Here is a 16,425-nt window from a genome sequence, read left to right on the forward strand (position 1 = left end):
GAAATCACTGGTCACTTTAAGGAAAGGAGGAAAGGAGGAAATCACTGGCCACTTTAAGGAAAGGAGGAAATCACTGGCCACTTTAAGGAAAGGAGGAAAGGAGGAAATCACTGGTCACTTTAAGGAAAGGAGGAAAGGAGGAAATCACTGGCCACTTTAAGGAAAGGAGGAAATCACTGGCCACTTTAAGGAAAGGAGGAAATCACTGGTCACTTTAAGGAAAGGAGGAAAGGAGGAAATCACTGGTCACTTTAAGGAAAGGAGGAAATCACTGGCCACTTTAAGGAAAGGAGGAAATCACTGGCCACTTTAAGGAAAGGAGGAAATCACTGGCCACTTTAAGGAAAGGAGGAAAGGAGGAAATCACTGGCCACTTTAAGGAAAGGAGGAAAGGAGGAAATCACTGGCCACTTTAAGGAAAGGAGGAAATCACTGGCCACTTTAAGGAAAGGAGGAAAGGAGGAAATCACTGGCCACTTTAAGGAAAGGAGGAAAGGAGGAAATCACTGGCCACTTTTTATTTTTTTATTTTTTTATTTTACCTTTATTTAACCAGGTAGGCAAGTTGAGAACAAGTTCTCATTTACAATTGCGACCTGGCCAAGATAAAGCAAAGCAGTTCGACAGATAAAATGACACAGAGTTACACATGGAGTAAAAACAAACATACAGTCAATAATGCAGTATAAACAAGTCTATATACAATGTGAGCAAATGAGGTGAGATGGGAGGTAAAGGCAAAAAAGGCCATGATGGCAAAGTAAATACAATATAGCAAGTAAAATACTGGAATGGTAGTTTTGCAATGGAAGAATGTGCAAAGTAGAAATAAAAATAATGGGGTGCAAAGGAGCAAAATAAATAAATAAATTAAAATTAAATACAGTTGGGAAAGAGGTAGTTGTTTGGGCTAAATTATAGGTGGGCTATGTACAGGTGCAGTAATCTGTGAGCTGCTCTGACAGTTGGTGCTTAAAGCTAGTGAGGGAGATAAGTGTTTCCAGTTTCAGAGATTTTTGTAGTTCGTTCCAGTCATTGGCAGCAGAGAACTGGAAGGAGAGGCGGCCAAAGAAAGAATTGGTTTTGGGGGTGACTAGAGAGATATACCTGCTGGAGCGTGTGCTACAGGTGGGAGATGCTATGGTGACCAGCGAGCTGAGATAAGGGGGGACTTTACCTAGCAGGGTCTTGTAGATGACATGGAGCCAGTGGGTTTGGCGACGAGTATGAAGCGAGGGCCAGCCAACGAGAGCGTACAGGTCACAATGGTGGGTAGTATATGGGGCTTTGTTGATAAAACGGATTGCAATGTGATAGACTGCATCCAATTTGTTGAGTAGGGTATTGGAGGCTATTTTGTAAATGACATCGCCAAAGTCGAGGATTGGTAGGATGGTCAGTTTTACAAGGGTATGTTTGGCAGCATGAGTGAAGGATGCTTTGTTGCGAAATAGGAAGCCAATTCTAGATTTAACTTTGGATTGGAGATGTTTGATATGGGTCTGGAAGGAGAGTTTACAGTCTAACCAGACATACCCAAGAAGACTTGAGGCTGTAATCGCTGCCAAAGGTACTTCAACAAAGTACTGAGTAAAGGGTCTGAATACTTATGTAAATGTGATATTTCCGTTTTAATTTTTATATAAATTCGCCAAACATTCTAAAAACCTGTTTTTGCTTTGTCGTTATGGGTTATCGTGATGTCATTATGGGGTATTGTGATGTCATTATGGGGTATTGTGTGTAGATTGATGAGGGAAAAAAAAATATTGAATCCATTTTAGAATAAGGCTGTAATGTAAAGAAAATGTGGAAAAAGTCAAGGGGTCTGAATACTTTCTGAATGCACTGTAGTGCACTACTTTTGACCAGACCCCTATGGGCCCTAGTCAATAGGGAGTAGGGTGCAATTTGGGATAGAGACAGTGTAATGAGAATGTGTTTGTATGAAGAACATTGTGTTCTCTCACACAGCAAGCAGTAAATAATCCCATCAGGAAGATATAATAATGTTCAAGATAATGGAGTTTTTCTCTTGTGTTTGTCTTAGTACACTCTGAAGTATAGTCCTCAACCACTCACAATTACTGCTTTGGAGTCAACTGTGTGTATAAGAGATTAAGGTTTTTCATAAGATATGATAAAAATATGGCAAAATAAAAATGTAATTTAGAGTTTAAATCTATAAATAATTCTCTGTAGATATTAAACCATCAATACTTTTATACGTATAATGTGTTAATTGTCTATAAATATGTTATATTTGTTACAACACCTATCATATAAGTATGTGACTGACCAAGCCATACTCATGGCACTGAGGTTGGTTCCACTGTATGGCTGTTTGGTTACAAAATTGTTTGGCTCCATATTTGTTTGGCTCCAAAATTGTATGTCTCCATAATAATTCAAATCAATTCCACAGGATGCATCATCTGTAGATGTCTATCCCAGATAAGATTAACATCATAATTGAATTTCTCTACTAATGGAAAGCCTCCCCAAACCTCTCCACTTTGTCATGAATCTTATTAGAATTTTTTTCTCTCTCCAATTTCGTGGCATACAAATTGGTAGTTGCGGTCTTGTCCCATCGATGCAACTCCCGTATGGACTCGGGAGAGGCGACGGTTGAGAGCCATGCGTCCTCTGAAACACGACCCTGCCAAGTTGCATTGCTTCTTAACTCTGCTCGCTTAACCCAGAAGCCAGCTGCACAAATGTGTCAGAGGAAACACCGTACAAATGGCGACTGAAGTCAGCGTGCATGCGCCCGGCCTGTCAATGGGACAAGGACATCTCGGGTGGGAAAACCCTCTTCTAACCCAGGTGACGCTGGGCCAATAATGCGCCGCCTCGTGCGCCGTCTCCCGGTCGCGACACAGCCTGGGATCAAACCTGGGTCTGTAGTGAAGCCTCAAGCACTGTAGATGTAGTGCCTTAGACCCCTGCACCACTCAGGAGGCCCTCTTTGTCATTATTCTACTAGGGGGAAACCACCCCAGACCTCTCCCCTTTGTCCCAATTACTGTGTTTGAGTTATCTTTACCCTTTAACTGTCTTTTCTTTAAAAAAAACATGTTAAAACACGATTTCAGCCTAAATTCCTATTACTAAACTACTCAAATAAGAACTTCCAATTTTTTGGGGGGGAATAACAGAGTGTGATGTCAAACCAGGCGGTTGAGAAGTCAAGAGAGAGTTGTTCAAGACCTTCAAGATCAGCGGGCAAATCACAAAGTCAGTCAGTCTAAGGTCCAGTCTGACATCCTGAGCGCTCTGTTTAGCTGTGTAGCTAACTAGCAACATAAAAGCTCTCTTTTTAAACAAGACAGTGTTGTTCAATACAGTATACTTTTTTTGTGTGATCGATTTCGGCCATGTCGGGGCTTGCTAGCACCACTACAAGTTGAGCTAGCTTTGTTTGCTATATCCAAAATGTACCGTAGCCTAATGACTGGTCTTGGAGTAACTATACCTGTGTGTTGTAGCTAGCTAGCTAACGTGTGTCTGTGAGATGTAATATTCTACACTGTGCTGCTACAATGACTGCCCATTAAAGTCTAATAGCATTCTAGTCCTCTTCTTTCTTTTGGTTTTTTTTTCTTTTTCAGAGGGGGGGGGTTACAGGTACAAACAATATAAATAAATACCTATAAAGATTATCTTAGACAATACCGCTTGGTGGCTTACAGATTCTTCTTGGAGTTTGTTCTACGTGGGGAGAAGCTAGGCAGAGGACACTGACTCCCCTTGACTGTGTGTGTTGTTGGGGCCATTCGAGTAATTTATCCCTCACACGATGGACGGTATGCTGGATACAAAGAAATTGATGACTCAAGAGATGTGAAAGGTCCCATGACAACAATCTACCCTTGTATCAAAGAGACTATGCACACCTCATAGTGTGAAGTAATGTATATGTTATTCTACTGCATATATGTTATACATTGCCTTAACTGTTCCTGAATACTAATGTATAAACTCACCTCGGTCTCCAGAGCAAATAAACTTGATCTTGAATACAAGCCATGTGTACTTATTTGCTACATTGACAGCCTAATCTACTATTTCATTGAAACATGTTTACTTGTGAACAAATTAATGTTGACATGATACACCCAACTCCCTGCATCATTTATTTGTTTTGCAGTAAGATTATACCTAGATAAAATACAAATACATTTCATGAATATAACAATTTTTTATTTTTTATTTTTTTATTTCACCTTTATTTAACCAGGTAGGCTAGTTGAGAACAAGTTCTCATTTGCAACTGCGACCTGGCCAAGATAAAGCATAGCAGTGTGAGCAGACAACAAAGAGTTACACATGGAGTAAACAATTAACAAGTCAATAACACAGTAGAAACCAAAGGGGGAGTCTATATACAATGTGTGCAAAAGGCATGAGGAGGTAGGCAAATAATTACAATTTTGCAGATTAACACTGGAGTGATGAATGATCAGATGGTCATGTACAGGTAGAGATATTGGTGTGCAGAAGAGCAGAAAAGTAAATAAATAAAAACAGTATGGGGATGAGGTAGGTGAAAAAGGGTGGGCTATTTACCAATAGACTATGTACAGTGAATTGATCCAGAAGTTAAGGTCAACACTTCATTGGTTTCAGATGCAACTGGAATAATTTAGTCACTTGTCAGTATACTTGTAACAAATATTATATAAAACATTAGATCAAACTTCATCATATATATATATATATATATATACTGTATGTACAAGAGATAACAATATCTATACCACAATGCAGTTGTGTTGGTTGAATGTTCCAGGCAGGTTCCAGAATGTTCTTCAGCTGGGAAACCTCGTCTAGTGTTGGCAGAACTTCATGAGCTCTATGATCTTGGACATAGACCATATGCTCTGGCTCTTGCCAGCTCTGTGCAGTCTTTTCCTCTTCCGAGCCAGTTGATGATGAACTTGTTCCCGGCTGAACATTTTCATCCAATGGGACCACAGGATCTGTATTACTAAAAGCTGGTATCAATGTCACCACCGTCATCATCATCGTCACCATCATCGTCATCATCATCATCACCGTCATCATCATCATTACCAGCAGGATTAATCTGTGGGACACTAGTCCGTGATTAGCCAACATATTACTGCTTTATCCCCACCAATACACACTCAAACAAGGTACTATATCCACTCATCCCCCACATGTCAATAAATCACGCATACTAACCTTCACATACAACACCCAGCAGACACCAGTCAGTTACTAACACCATCCCCTCCTTACTAATAACTCTGCTTTTCTCCAATTTAGACTTCAAGTTTTGCATAAATAATCAACCAAGCCTCCATAATACCGGTGGTGGAAAAAGTACTCAATTGTCATACTTGAGTAAAAGTAAAGATACCTTAATAGAAAATGACTCTAGTAAAAGTGGAAGTCACCCAGTAAAATACTACTTCAGTAAAAGTCTAAAACTATTTGGTTTTAAATATATATATATATATTTTTATTTTATTTTTTATTTTATTTATTTATTTATTTAACCACACATCATGACAAGAGAGACACCACAACACTACACAAAGAGAGACTTAAGACAACAACACAGCATGTTAGCAACACAACATGACAACAACATGGTAGCAACACAAAACATGGTACAAACATTACTGGGCACAGACAACAGCACAAAGGGCAAGAAGGTAGAGACAACAATACATCATGCAAAGCAGCCACATCTGTCAGTAAGAGTGTCCATGATTGAGTCTTTGAATGAAGAGATTGAGATAAAACTGTCCAGTTTGAGCTCGTTGGAACGAGTTTGAGCTCGTTCCAGTCGCGACCTGCAGCGAACTGAAAAGACGAGTAACCCAGGGATGTGTGTGCTTTGGGGACCTTTAACAGAATGTGACTGGCAGAACAGGTGTTGTATGTGGAGGATGAGGGCTGCAGTATATATCTCAGATAGGGGGGAGTGGGGCCTAAGAGGGTTTAATAAATAAGCATCAACCAGTGAGTCTTGCGACGGATATACAGAGATGACCAGTTTACAGAGGAGCATAGAGTGCAGTGATGGGTTCTATAAGGAGCATTGGTGGCAAATCTGATGGCCGAATGATAAAGAACATCTAGCCACTCGGGAGCACCCTTACCTGCTGATCTATAAATTATGTCTCCGTAATCTAGCATGGGTATGATGGTCATCTGAATCAGAGTTAGTTTGGCAGCTGGGGTGAAAGAGGAGTGATTACGGTGTCTAGATTCTAGATTTAACTTTAGCCTGCAGCTTTGATATGTGCTGAGAGAAGGACAGTGTACCATCTAGCCATACTCCCAAGTACTTGTATGAGGTGACTACCTCAAGCTCTAAACCCTCAGAGGTAGTAGTCACACCTGTGGGGAGAGGGGCATTCTTCTTACCAAACCACATGACCTTTGTTTTTGAGGTGTTCAGAACAAGGTTAAGGGTAGAGAAAGCTTGTTGGACACCAAGAAAGCTTTGTTGTAGAGCATTTAACACAAAATCCGGGGAGGTGCCAGCTGGATGAGAGAGCGTCCTACTGCCTGAGCTATATACTTAAGTATCAAAAGTACATGGAATTGCTAAAATGTACTTAAGTATCAAAAGTAAAAGTATAAACCATTTAAAATTCCTTATATTAAGCAAATCAGACGGCATCATTTTCTTGATCAGAGGCAGTAGGGATGACCAGGGATGTTCTCTGTTTAGTGAGTCCTCCAGATCAGAGGCAGTAGGGATGACCAGGGATGTTCTCTGTTTAGTGAGTCCGCTAGATCAGAGGCAGTAGGGATGACCAGGGATGTTCTCTGTTTAGTGAGTCCGCTAGATCAGAGGCAGTAGGGATGACCAGGGATGTTCTCTGTTTAGTGAGTCCTCCAGATCAGAGGCAGTAGGGATGACCAGGGATGTTCTCTGTTTAGTGAGTCCTCCAGATCAGAGGCAGTAGGGATGACCAGGGATGTTCTCTGTTTAGTGAGTCCTCCAGATCAGAGGCAGTAGGGATGACCAGGGATGTTCTCTGTTTAGTGAGTCCTCCAGATCAGAGGCAGTAGATGACCAGGGATGTTCTCTGTTTAGTGAGTCCTCCAGATCAGAGGCAGTAGGGATGACCAGGGATGTTCTCTGTTTAGTGAGTCCTCCAGATCAGAGGCAGTAGATGACCAGGGATGTTCTCTGTTTAGTGAGTCCTCCAGATCAGAGGCAGTAGGGATGACCAGGGATGTTCTCTGTTTAGTGAGTCCTCCAGATCAGAGGCAGTAGGGATGACCAGGGATGTTCTCTGTTTAGTGAGTCCTCCAGATCAGAGGCAGTAGGGATGACCAGGGATGTTCTCTGTTTAGTGAGTCCTCCAGATCAGAGGCAGTAGATGACCAGGGATGTTCTCTGTTTAGTGAGTCCTCCAGATCAGAGGCAGTAGGGATGACCAGGGATGTTCTCTGTTTAGTGAGTCCTCCAGATCAGAGGCAGTAGGGATGACCAGGGATGTTCTCTGTTTAGTGAGTCCTCCAGATCAGAGGCAGTAGGGATGACCAGGGATGTTCTCTGTTTAGTGAGTCCTCCAGATCAGAGGCAGTAGATGACCAGGGATGTTCTCTGTTTAGTGAGTCCTCCAGATCAGAGGCAGTAGGGATGACCAGGGATGTTCTCTGTTTAGTGAGTCCTCCAGATCAGAGGCAGTAGATGACCAGGGATGTTCTCTGTTTAGTGAGTCCTCCAGATCAGAGGCAGTAGGGATGACCAGGGATGTTCTCTGTTTAGTGAGTCCGCTAGATCAGAGGCAGTAGGGATGACCAGGGATGTTCTCTGTTTAGTGAGTCCGCTAGATCAGAGGCAGTAGGGATGACCAGGGATGTTCTCTGTTTAGTGAGTCCTCCAGATCAGAGGCAGTAGGGATGACCAGGGATGTTCTCTGTTTAGTGAGTCCTCCAGATCAGAGGCAGTAGGGATGACCAGGGATGTTCTCTGTTTAGTGAGTCCTCCAGATCAGAGGCAGTAGGGATGACCAGGGATGTTCTCTGTTTAGTGAGTCCTCCAGATCAGAGGCAGTAGATGACCAGGGATGTTCTCTGTTTAGTGAGTCCTCCAGATCAGAGGCAGTAGATGACCAGGGATGTTCTCTGTTTAGTGAGTCCTCCAGATCAGAGGCAGTAGATGACCAGGGATGTTCTCTGTTTAGTGAGTCCACCAGATCAGAAGCAGTAGGGATGACCACTGATGTTCTCTTGATAAGTGTGTGAGTTGGACCATTTTCGTGTCAAAATGTAACGAGTACAATTTTGGGTGTCAGGGAAAATGTATGGAGTATAAAGTACATTATTTTCTTTAGGAATGTAGTGAAGTAAAAGTAAAAGTTGTCAAAAAATATAAATAGTAAAGTAAAGTTCAGATTTCCCCCAAAAACTACAAGTAGTACTTTAAAGTATTTTTTACTTTAGTACTTTACACACCACTGCATAATACACAGAAAACTACAGTAGAAGTTGTAAGCCTACTTATAAACACACAAACTATGACAACAAGACACACACCATGTTTATACCGAAGTTGCAGTATATTTATTTACTCATCATGGAGACATGGAAAGATTTAGGAAAGGTGACTAGTTATTGGTGCTGAGCTTGACGTCGATGCCGCTGCAGATGTTGATGGGATCGGAATCTGTAAATAGAACACCAGTCATGTTAGCCTCTGATTTAGTATAGTACGTCAGCTAGCTAACGTAACCTAACGTAGCTAACATTAGCTTGCTAAGTTACAAAGCAGCTGGTTAATTACATTGATTTGCGTTGGGAATGTCTAGCCAGCGTATTATGAATGCTAACTTGAGCTAGATTTTGGTGTAAATAAACAAATGTGGTTCGCTAGTTAGCTACGTTACCGCTGCTCGACTCCTAATGCTTCGATCACACAGACAGTGTTTTTGCATTTTGGTACATCAGAATTACATTCATTTCCAATGAAACGCTGCGTATGCCTTGCAGCATTGCTTTGCAGAGCGTTCAGTGTGCGTCAAACTGTCCTCGTAGCCAACTTGACAGAAATGGTAGCAGAAGGTGAATGTTGAACACACCAACAGCGTCGTTGCGCAAAATAGTCCGCAGCATCATCTGGATATGTGTAAAAAAAAAAGTTCAACATTCACCTTCTGCTACCATTTCTGTCAAGCCGTCTACACATACAGCTGCGACAGAGCCTGGGCGTGAACCCAGGGTCTCTGGTGGCACAGCTAGCCCTAGGCCACTGCGCCACCCAGGAGGCCCCAAAGTGCACATTTTTGAGTGGCCTATTATTGTCCCCCAGCACAAGGTGCACCTGAGTAATGATCATGCTGTTTAATCAGCTTCTTAATAGGCCACACCTGTCAGGTGGATGGATTATATCGGCAAAGGAGAAATAGTCACTAACAGAGATGCAAATGTTTTTTTTGTGCACAAAAATTTGAGAGAAATATAAACCCAAAGACATGTTGCGTTTATATTTTGGTTCAGTGTGTACAGCTGTCTGTTCTGACTGTAGAGGACAGTAGTGTATGGTATACTACAGTTCCATCTATCTCTTATCCCCCCCCCCCGGTGGTAAAGGTAAAATTCAAAGAATCATCAGCGAAATGGTTCCCGAGATGCTTTATCAACCCATGACAGTTAAATGTCATTAGTAGCTCTTTGTCTCTTTGTTTAACTGTTAAAACAGCAGAGAAGAGTCATGGCTACTTTCTCTAGTCTGTTCTTGTTCCAGCTGCTGTCTTCACCCCCCCCCCCCCCCCCCGAGGTGGCCAGCTTGGTTTGTCAGCAATGCATCTCATTAAAGCTGCTGTGAGAAAACACATTTGAAAGGGGAACGCACGCTGTAAGGGCCGAGGGGAACGCACGCTGTGAGGGCCGAGGGGAACGCACGCTGTGAGGGCCGAGGGGAACGCACGCTGTGAGGGCCGAGGGGAACGCACGCTGTGAGGGCCGAGGGGAACGCACGCTGTGAGGGCCGAGGGGAACGCACGCTGTGAGGGCCGAGGGGAACGCACGCTGTGAGGGTCGAGGGGAACGCACGCTGTAAGGGCCGAGGGGAACGCACGCTGTAAGGGCCGAGGGGAACGCACGCTGTAAGGGCCGAGGGGAACGCACGCTGTAAGGGCCGAGGGGAACGCACGCTGTAAGGGCCGAGGGGAACGCACGCTGTGAGGGCCGAGGGGACACAGAAAAAAGTGTTGTGATTGGACAAGTAAGATCATTCCCAGGGGATATATTCATCGGAAAAATCCTGAAATAGAAGTCTAAAGATTGAATGAAAATGCCTGGGATATCTAGGTTTGTTTGTTTTAACACTGGTAGCTACTGGTTTAATTTTTTGGGCAAGAGGAACCCCAGCATCTCCTCTCAAGATAATCATTCACTTTAACCTGCTCTCAGATCTGTTTACTGTAATTTTCAAGCCAAACATGATATGACAATGAGTGACAAGAAGTTGTCAGAATGTCACAAGTCGACTGGCTCTGTCTGAGGCTACACTCACTGAGATCAACTCTATCAGATAACCCCCCCCCCCCCCCTCTCTCTCTTACATTCTGTAAAAGTTGTCATGATTTCATTACTCTTCAATCACTTTATTAAGGCAATCCATTACAATGCATTTTACACAAACCACAGAATGACAACAATTATGTCCAATGTCTGGTTTGGAAAAGTATTCTTCATTATCAGCATGCAAACCAGAGACCAAGAGGGAGGTACACACTGTAAAGCATAGATATACAATGGCATAGAATGACATGCCATTCTATGTCTACAGTATGCTGTAAACACCCCCGGAAGGGCAGAGAATAAATAAGGATAACCAAACGCAGTACCCATCTAGGAACAAACCAAAAGGGAAAAGCAGGGATGCAACATGCTAGATGACTGCAGTCTACCCTAGATATAATCATCATCATCATCTTACAATACAAATGGCTCACTCAGGAAGTGCCTGTCTATTACAGGCCATCGGTAAGGTGAGAGGAACGAGGAGGGATCACAAACATGCACATTTCCTTAAAGAGGCTAATTTCAACAGAACATCTTTTGAAATCTTTTTGGATATCAAGTCCAGTCGTTTTACGGGGTTTGTGTACACAGTTAGGATTCAAAGTGGTTTTGAACAACATACTCTTACACGATTGCTTTGTTATAACTCAACACAAAATATCTTAACAGAAGTTGACAAAATAACAATAAAAATCTTTAACTACAATTACCTATCTCTTCAGAATCATTTGCTCTACGCTCAAACCGCGTCCATTATCGCCCAGCACACGAAATAGAGACCGATCAACAAACACTTTTTCATAACTATTAGCTCATAGCCTTGAGGCGATGTAAATATAGCTTCAATCAAGTCTATCTAAATTGTAAACAAATGCTAACTTTGAAAATGTATAGCAAAACCCTGTCATACGAACATTATACTGCCACAACATCACTCCAATAGATCCGTGGCGTCGTTCTCGATTAATACAAAAGCACAATAGCACTCATGTAGGAACATACAGCATATCTGTTGTTTAAGATGCAATAATAATAATAGTAAATAATAGTATATATTTTTTGTTCGGTTGACTTTACTGTACATATGAAATGGTTACCATTCTAGACATTAGGAATCATATGTTCAATAATATAATATAAGGAAGGGAACGGTTGCTCACAAAAATGGAAAAAAGGAGAATCGAATCTGGATATGCAAAAGTCCGTTTCCATACTGTCGGTAGACACATTTGTTTTGAGATGCTGCATTGTTGCACAGACCTATCTGTGAGAAAATATTGGGTTTTGTGACTGTAGTCTATATTGTATAGGACTGCATTGGCATGAAGGCAATTTCATGTGTTTTAAACAGAGAGAAGAAGACATCATTATGCACACTTCCTTCCACTGTAGAAAAAGACTTGGCAATCACTAGTGCAGACAGATGCTATCCATCTGCTGTGTCCCCTCTATGGGAGGTTAACCCGGTCGGACTGAAGAGACAGAGCCAATGACGCTCCTGTGTGGTTACTCTGCTCTGCTGTGTGGTTATGCTGCTCTGCTGTGTGGTTAAGCTGCTCTGCTGTGTGATTATGCTGCTCTGCTGTGTTTACGCTGCTCTGCTGTGTGATTATGCTGCTCTGCTGTGTGGTTATGCTGCTGTGCTGTGTGGTTATGCTGCTGTGCTGTGTGGTTATGCTGCTCTGCTGTGTGGTTACGCTGTTCTGCTGTGTGGTTACGCTGCTCTGCTGTGTGGTTATGCTGCTCTGCTGTGTGGTTATGCTGCTCTGCTGTGTGGTTCTGCTGTTCTGCTGTGTGGTTACGCTGCTCTGCTGTGTGGTTATGCTGCTCTGCTGTGTGGTTACGCTGCTCTGCTGTGTGGTGATAGTGCTCTGCTGTGTGGTTACGCTGCTCTGCTGTGTGGTTATGCTGCTCTGCTGTGTGGTTATGCTGCTCTGCTGTGTGGTTACGCTGCTCTGCTGTGTGGTTCTGCTGTTCTGCTGTGTGGTTACGCTGCTCTGCTGTGTGTTTATGCTGCTCTGCTGTGTGGTTATGCTGCTCTGCTGTGTGGTGATAGTGCTCTGCTGTGTGGTTACGCTGCTCTGCTGTGTGTTTATGCTGCTCTGCTGTGTGGTTATGCTGCTCTGCTGTGTGGTTATGCTGCTCTGCTGTGTGGTGATAGTGCTCTGCTGTGTGGTTACGCTGCTCTGCTGTGTGGTTATGCTGCTCTGCTGTTCGCTCAGGAAACTACTACTTTAATAACTTCAATTTGGCAATATAACAACAAGTCATAGATGGCATTATACCAACAATTGAAAGTTGTCTTGATACACACAGTGTAACAGAGGCAGTTCAGAACCAGGCTCGTGTTATGAGTAACCTTGTCTGAAACGAGAAGACTTGTGTTGGCCCCTTCAGCTAATGGCTAGGGTTTAACTTAGCGGGCTAATACAGTCTTGTGGTTCTTAGCAAACCCGGGTTCGAACCCCAGTCGGTCACATTATACATCAATAACTTCAATTAAAGACGTCAATACATCCCTGGCAGCGAGTTGGAAATCTATCAGTATTCCAGTTGAAGTGAGGAAAACAGATTGTTCATGGTATCAACTGCTCTTTGTGCAGTTGCTTTTTATATATCGACTCCCTTTTAATGACTTGTTATAAACACAATTAATATACAGTATACTACAATACTTCCAATTGTTCTATTATGCCGTTCTCAAAGTATTTTCCATACGATTCAAAAACAAACAATCTAGTCCAACAAAAAAAAGGATTGCGTTTGACTTGACATCGAACTGAAGAAACCAAACTAACATTATACCAACTTTTTAGTACATTCTCACTGTTATACACCCGCTGCCCTAATATCCATGGCCCGGTGTGCGCAAGGGATGAAGAACAATCAAAACAGAAACGACAACATCGACCACAGCAAATATAATGAGAAGGATCTTATAAACGACATGGCATTCCCTCCACATACTACGACTATGTAAATGCTATGTAAATACTATGCAAATGACATGTAATTTCCAGGCCTTTGAAGATGTGGCTACGCTCATGCATAACTAGATGAATTATAATATTAAAGAATGTAGAATGTCAAGTAAATAGATTATCATCAACAATGATATTCTAGAACTGGAAGAAATGAATTATAACAGTCCTTTCCATTGTATCTTGTTGTGGTAGCTGTTGGTTAGCTTGTATATAATTGTGATATATACTTCAGTATCAATGCATTGTATATGATATTTGTGCTTTTAATTTGGCCTTTATAGTGCATTTTATTGATACACATTGAATATGTGTAGGGTGAGTAAGTTTTGTATATGATGCATGAAGGTAAACTGTCACACAAACAGCTGGTCCTCTGAATAACTGTTACAGTCAAACATGTCAAATAACTCATCTTCATCATTCCTAACTATTCCTAAACAGCTGGACATTATCTAATTATAAACATGCTTTATATTACAGTACTAATTGAAGTAGAAATAAACAATTATTTATAGCATTGATCACCCCAACAATTGGAATGGGAAAATATGAGGATCCCCATCCCCCATGAATAAATACTGTAGTTTTTATAATAAATAAATCATTATACAGAGGATTTCTTAGTCCCACATACACAACCACTCTAAAAGGTATCATATGCACAAACATGACTGGCACGTTCTAATAAATAATGACCTCAAAAAACCTCCCTCTGTACCTCAGGGTATACTACCCATTACGTCACCACTTTGACATCTAACGCCTTAACTTTCCTTTACATTTCTCTTCTCTTCTTCTCCTCCTCTCTTCCTTATCCCCCTTTCCACCCTCCCAATCAGGCGTTGAAACTCAAAAGTAAAACTCCCCGATCTTCAGCTTTTTTTGTTGCTCAAAGCAGTCTTTCTGAAGTCTCGTTCCAATGAAAATAGAGTGTTATTTGTTCAGCACGACAACCAGACGAATATGTAAAGAAGGAGAAAAATGTGCCTTGAAGCATTTCCACATTTCGTTTCTCCATGAGGGGGTGCACCATCCAGGCTACCACCCACCCTACCCTGAAACTACTTCCCCAGGGTTGGAGCCTCAGATGGGAGTGGGGGTGGGGCTCAGATAGGGGTGGGTGTGGTCCTGGTCCTCAGGGCCTGGTTCCTCATTGGGTGGAGGCAAGGGACAGGGTTTGATACCTCTATTCTTCATGTAGAGGATGAGCTGTTCAGGGATCTCAGCCAGGACGTCTTTGGCTAGCCGGGCCATACTCAACACGTGGTTTCCTGTCCGGTCCATGTAGTCTCTGAACGGGACAAACTGCACGGGGACGGAGATAGTAGGGGTCAGGTAGAAAGTAGAGAGAGAGACCGATACAGAGAGAGACAGATATAGAGAGAGTAGGGGTCATTAGAAGGTAGAGAGAGAGACAGATACAGAGAGAGTAGGGGTCATTAGAAGGTAGAGAGAGACAGATACAGAGAGAGTAGGGGTCATTAGAAGATAGAGAGAGACAGATACAGAGAGAGTAGGGGTCATTAGAAGGTAGAGAGAGACAGATACAGAGAGAGTAGGGGTCATTAGAAGGTAGAGAGAGAGAGACAGATATAGAGAGAGACAGAGAGTAGGGGTCATTAGAAGGTATAGAGAGACAGATACAGAGAGAGTAGGGGTCATTAGAAGGTAGAGAGAGACAGATACAGAGAGAGTAGGGGTCATTAGAAGGTAGAGAGAGAGAGACAGATATAGAGAGAGACAGAGAGTAGGGGTCATTAGAAGGTATAGAGAGACAGATACAGAGAGAGTAGGGGTCATTAGAAGGTAGAGAGAGAGACAGAGAGTAGGGGTCATTAGAAGGTAGAGAGAGACAGATACAGAGAGAGTAGGGGTCATTAGAAGGTAGAGAGAGAGACAGATATAGAGGGAGACAGAGAGTAGGGGTCATTAGAAGGTAGAGAGAGAGACAGATATAGAGGGAGACAGAGAGTAGGGGTCATTAGAAGGTGGAGAGAGAGACAGATATAGAGGGAGACAGAGAGTAGGGGTCATTAGAAGGTAGAGAGAGAGACAGATATAGAGGGAGACAGAGAGTAGGGGACATTAGAAGGTAGAGAGAGACAGATATAGAGAGAGAGTAGGGGTCATTAGAAGGTAGAGAGAGAGACAGATATATAGAGAGACAGAGAGTAGGGGTCATTAGAAGGTAGAGAGAGAGAGAGAGAGATATAGAGGGAGACAGAGAGTAGGGGTCATTAGAAGGTAGAGAGAGACAGATATAGAGAGAGAGTAGGGGTCATTAGAAGGTAGAGAGAGAGACAGATATAGAGAGAGACAGAGAGTAGGGGTCATTAGAAGGTAGAGAGAGAGAGACAGATATATATAGAGAGAGAGTAGGGGTCATTAGAAGGTAGAGAGAGACAGATATAGAGGGAGACAGAGAGTAGGGGTCATTAGAAGGTAGAGAGAGAGACAGATATAGAGGGAGACAGAGAGTAGGGGTCATTAGAAGGTAGAGAGAGAGACAGATATAGAGTGAGAGAGAGTAGGGGTCATTAGAAGGTAGAGAGAGAGACAGAATTAGAGTGAGACAGAGAGTAGGGGTCATTAGAAGGTAGAGAGAGACAGATATAGAGGGAGCCAGAGAGTAGGGGTCATTAGAAGGTAGAGAGAGAGACAGATATATAGGGACATAGAGAGTAGGGGTCATTAGAAGTGACAGGTGGAAGGTAGAGAGAGAGACAGATATAGAGAGAGTAGGGGTCATTAGAAGTGACAGGTGGAAGGTAGAGAGAGAGACAGATATAGAGGGAGACAGAGAGTAGGGGTCATTAGAAGGTAGAGAGAGAGACAGATATAGAGGGACACAGAGAGTAGGGGTCATTAGAAGGTAGAGAGAGACAGATATAGAGAGAGAGACAGAGAGTAGGGGTCA

At 42.6% G+C, this 16,425-nt stretch overlaps 1 protein-coding gene across 1 annotated transcript in view; it reads right to left on the reverse strand.

Moving 5' to 3' along the window:
- Window positions 1–10,588: 10,588 nt before the first annotated feature.
- Window positions 10,589–16,425, reverse strand: part of LOC109908361 (copine-8-like) — a 163,733-nt gene continuing 157,896 nt past the window's right edge. Inside the window, exon 16 of the mRNA XM_031794749.1 lies at window positions 10,589–14,813. Coding sequence (XP_031650609.1) covers window positions 14,592–14,813 — 222 coding nt within the window. The 3' untranslated portion in view covers window positions 10,589–14,591. The remainder of the gene's footprint in view (window positions 14,814–16,425) is intronic.

The sequence above is a fragment of the Oncorhynchus kisutch genome, linkage group LG17, assembly GCF_002021735.2.
Source record: "Oncorhynchus kisutch isolate 150728-3 linkage group LG17, Okis_V2, whole genome shotgun sequence".
Taxonomy (NCBI): domain Eukaryota; kingdom Metazoa; phylum Chordata; class Actinopteri; order Salmoniformes; family Salmonidae; genus Oncorhynchus; species Oncorhynchus kisutch.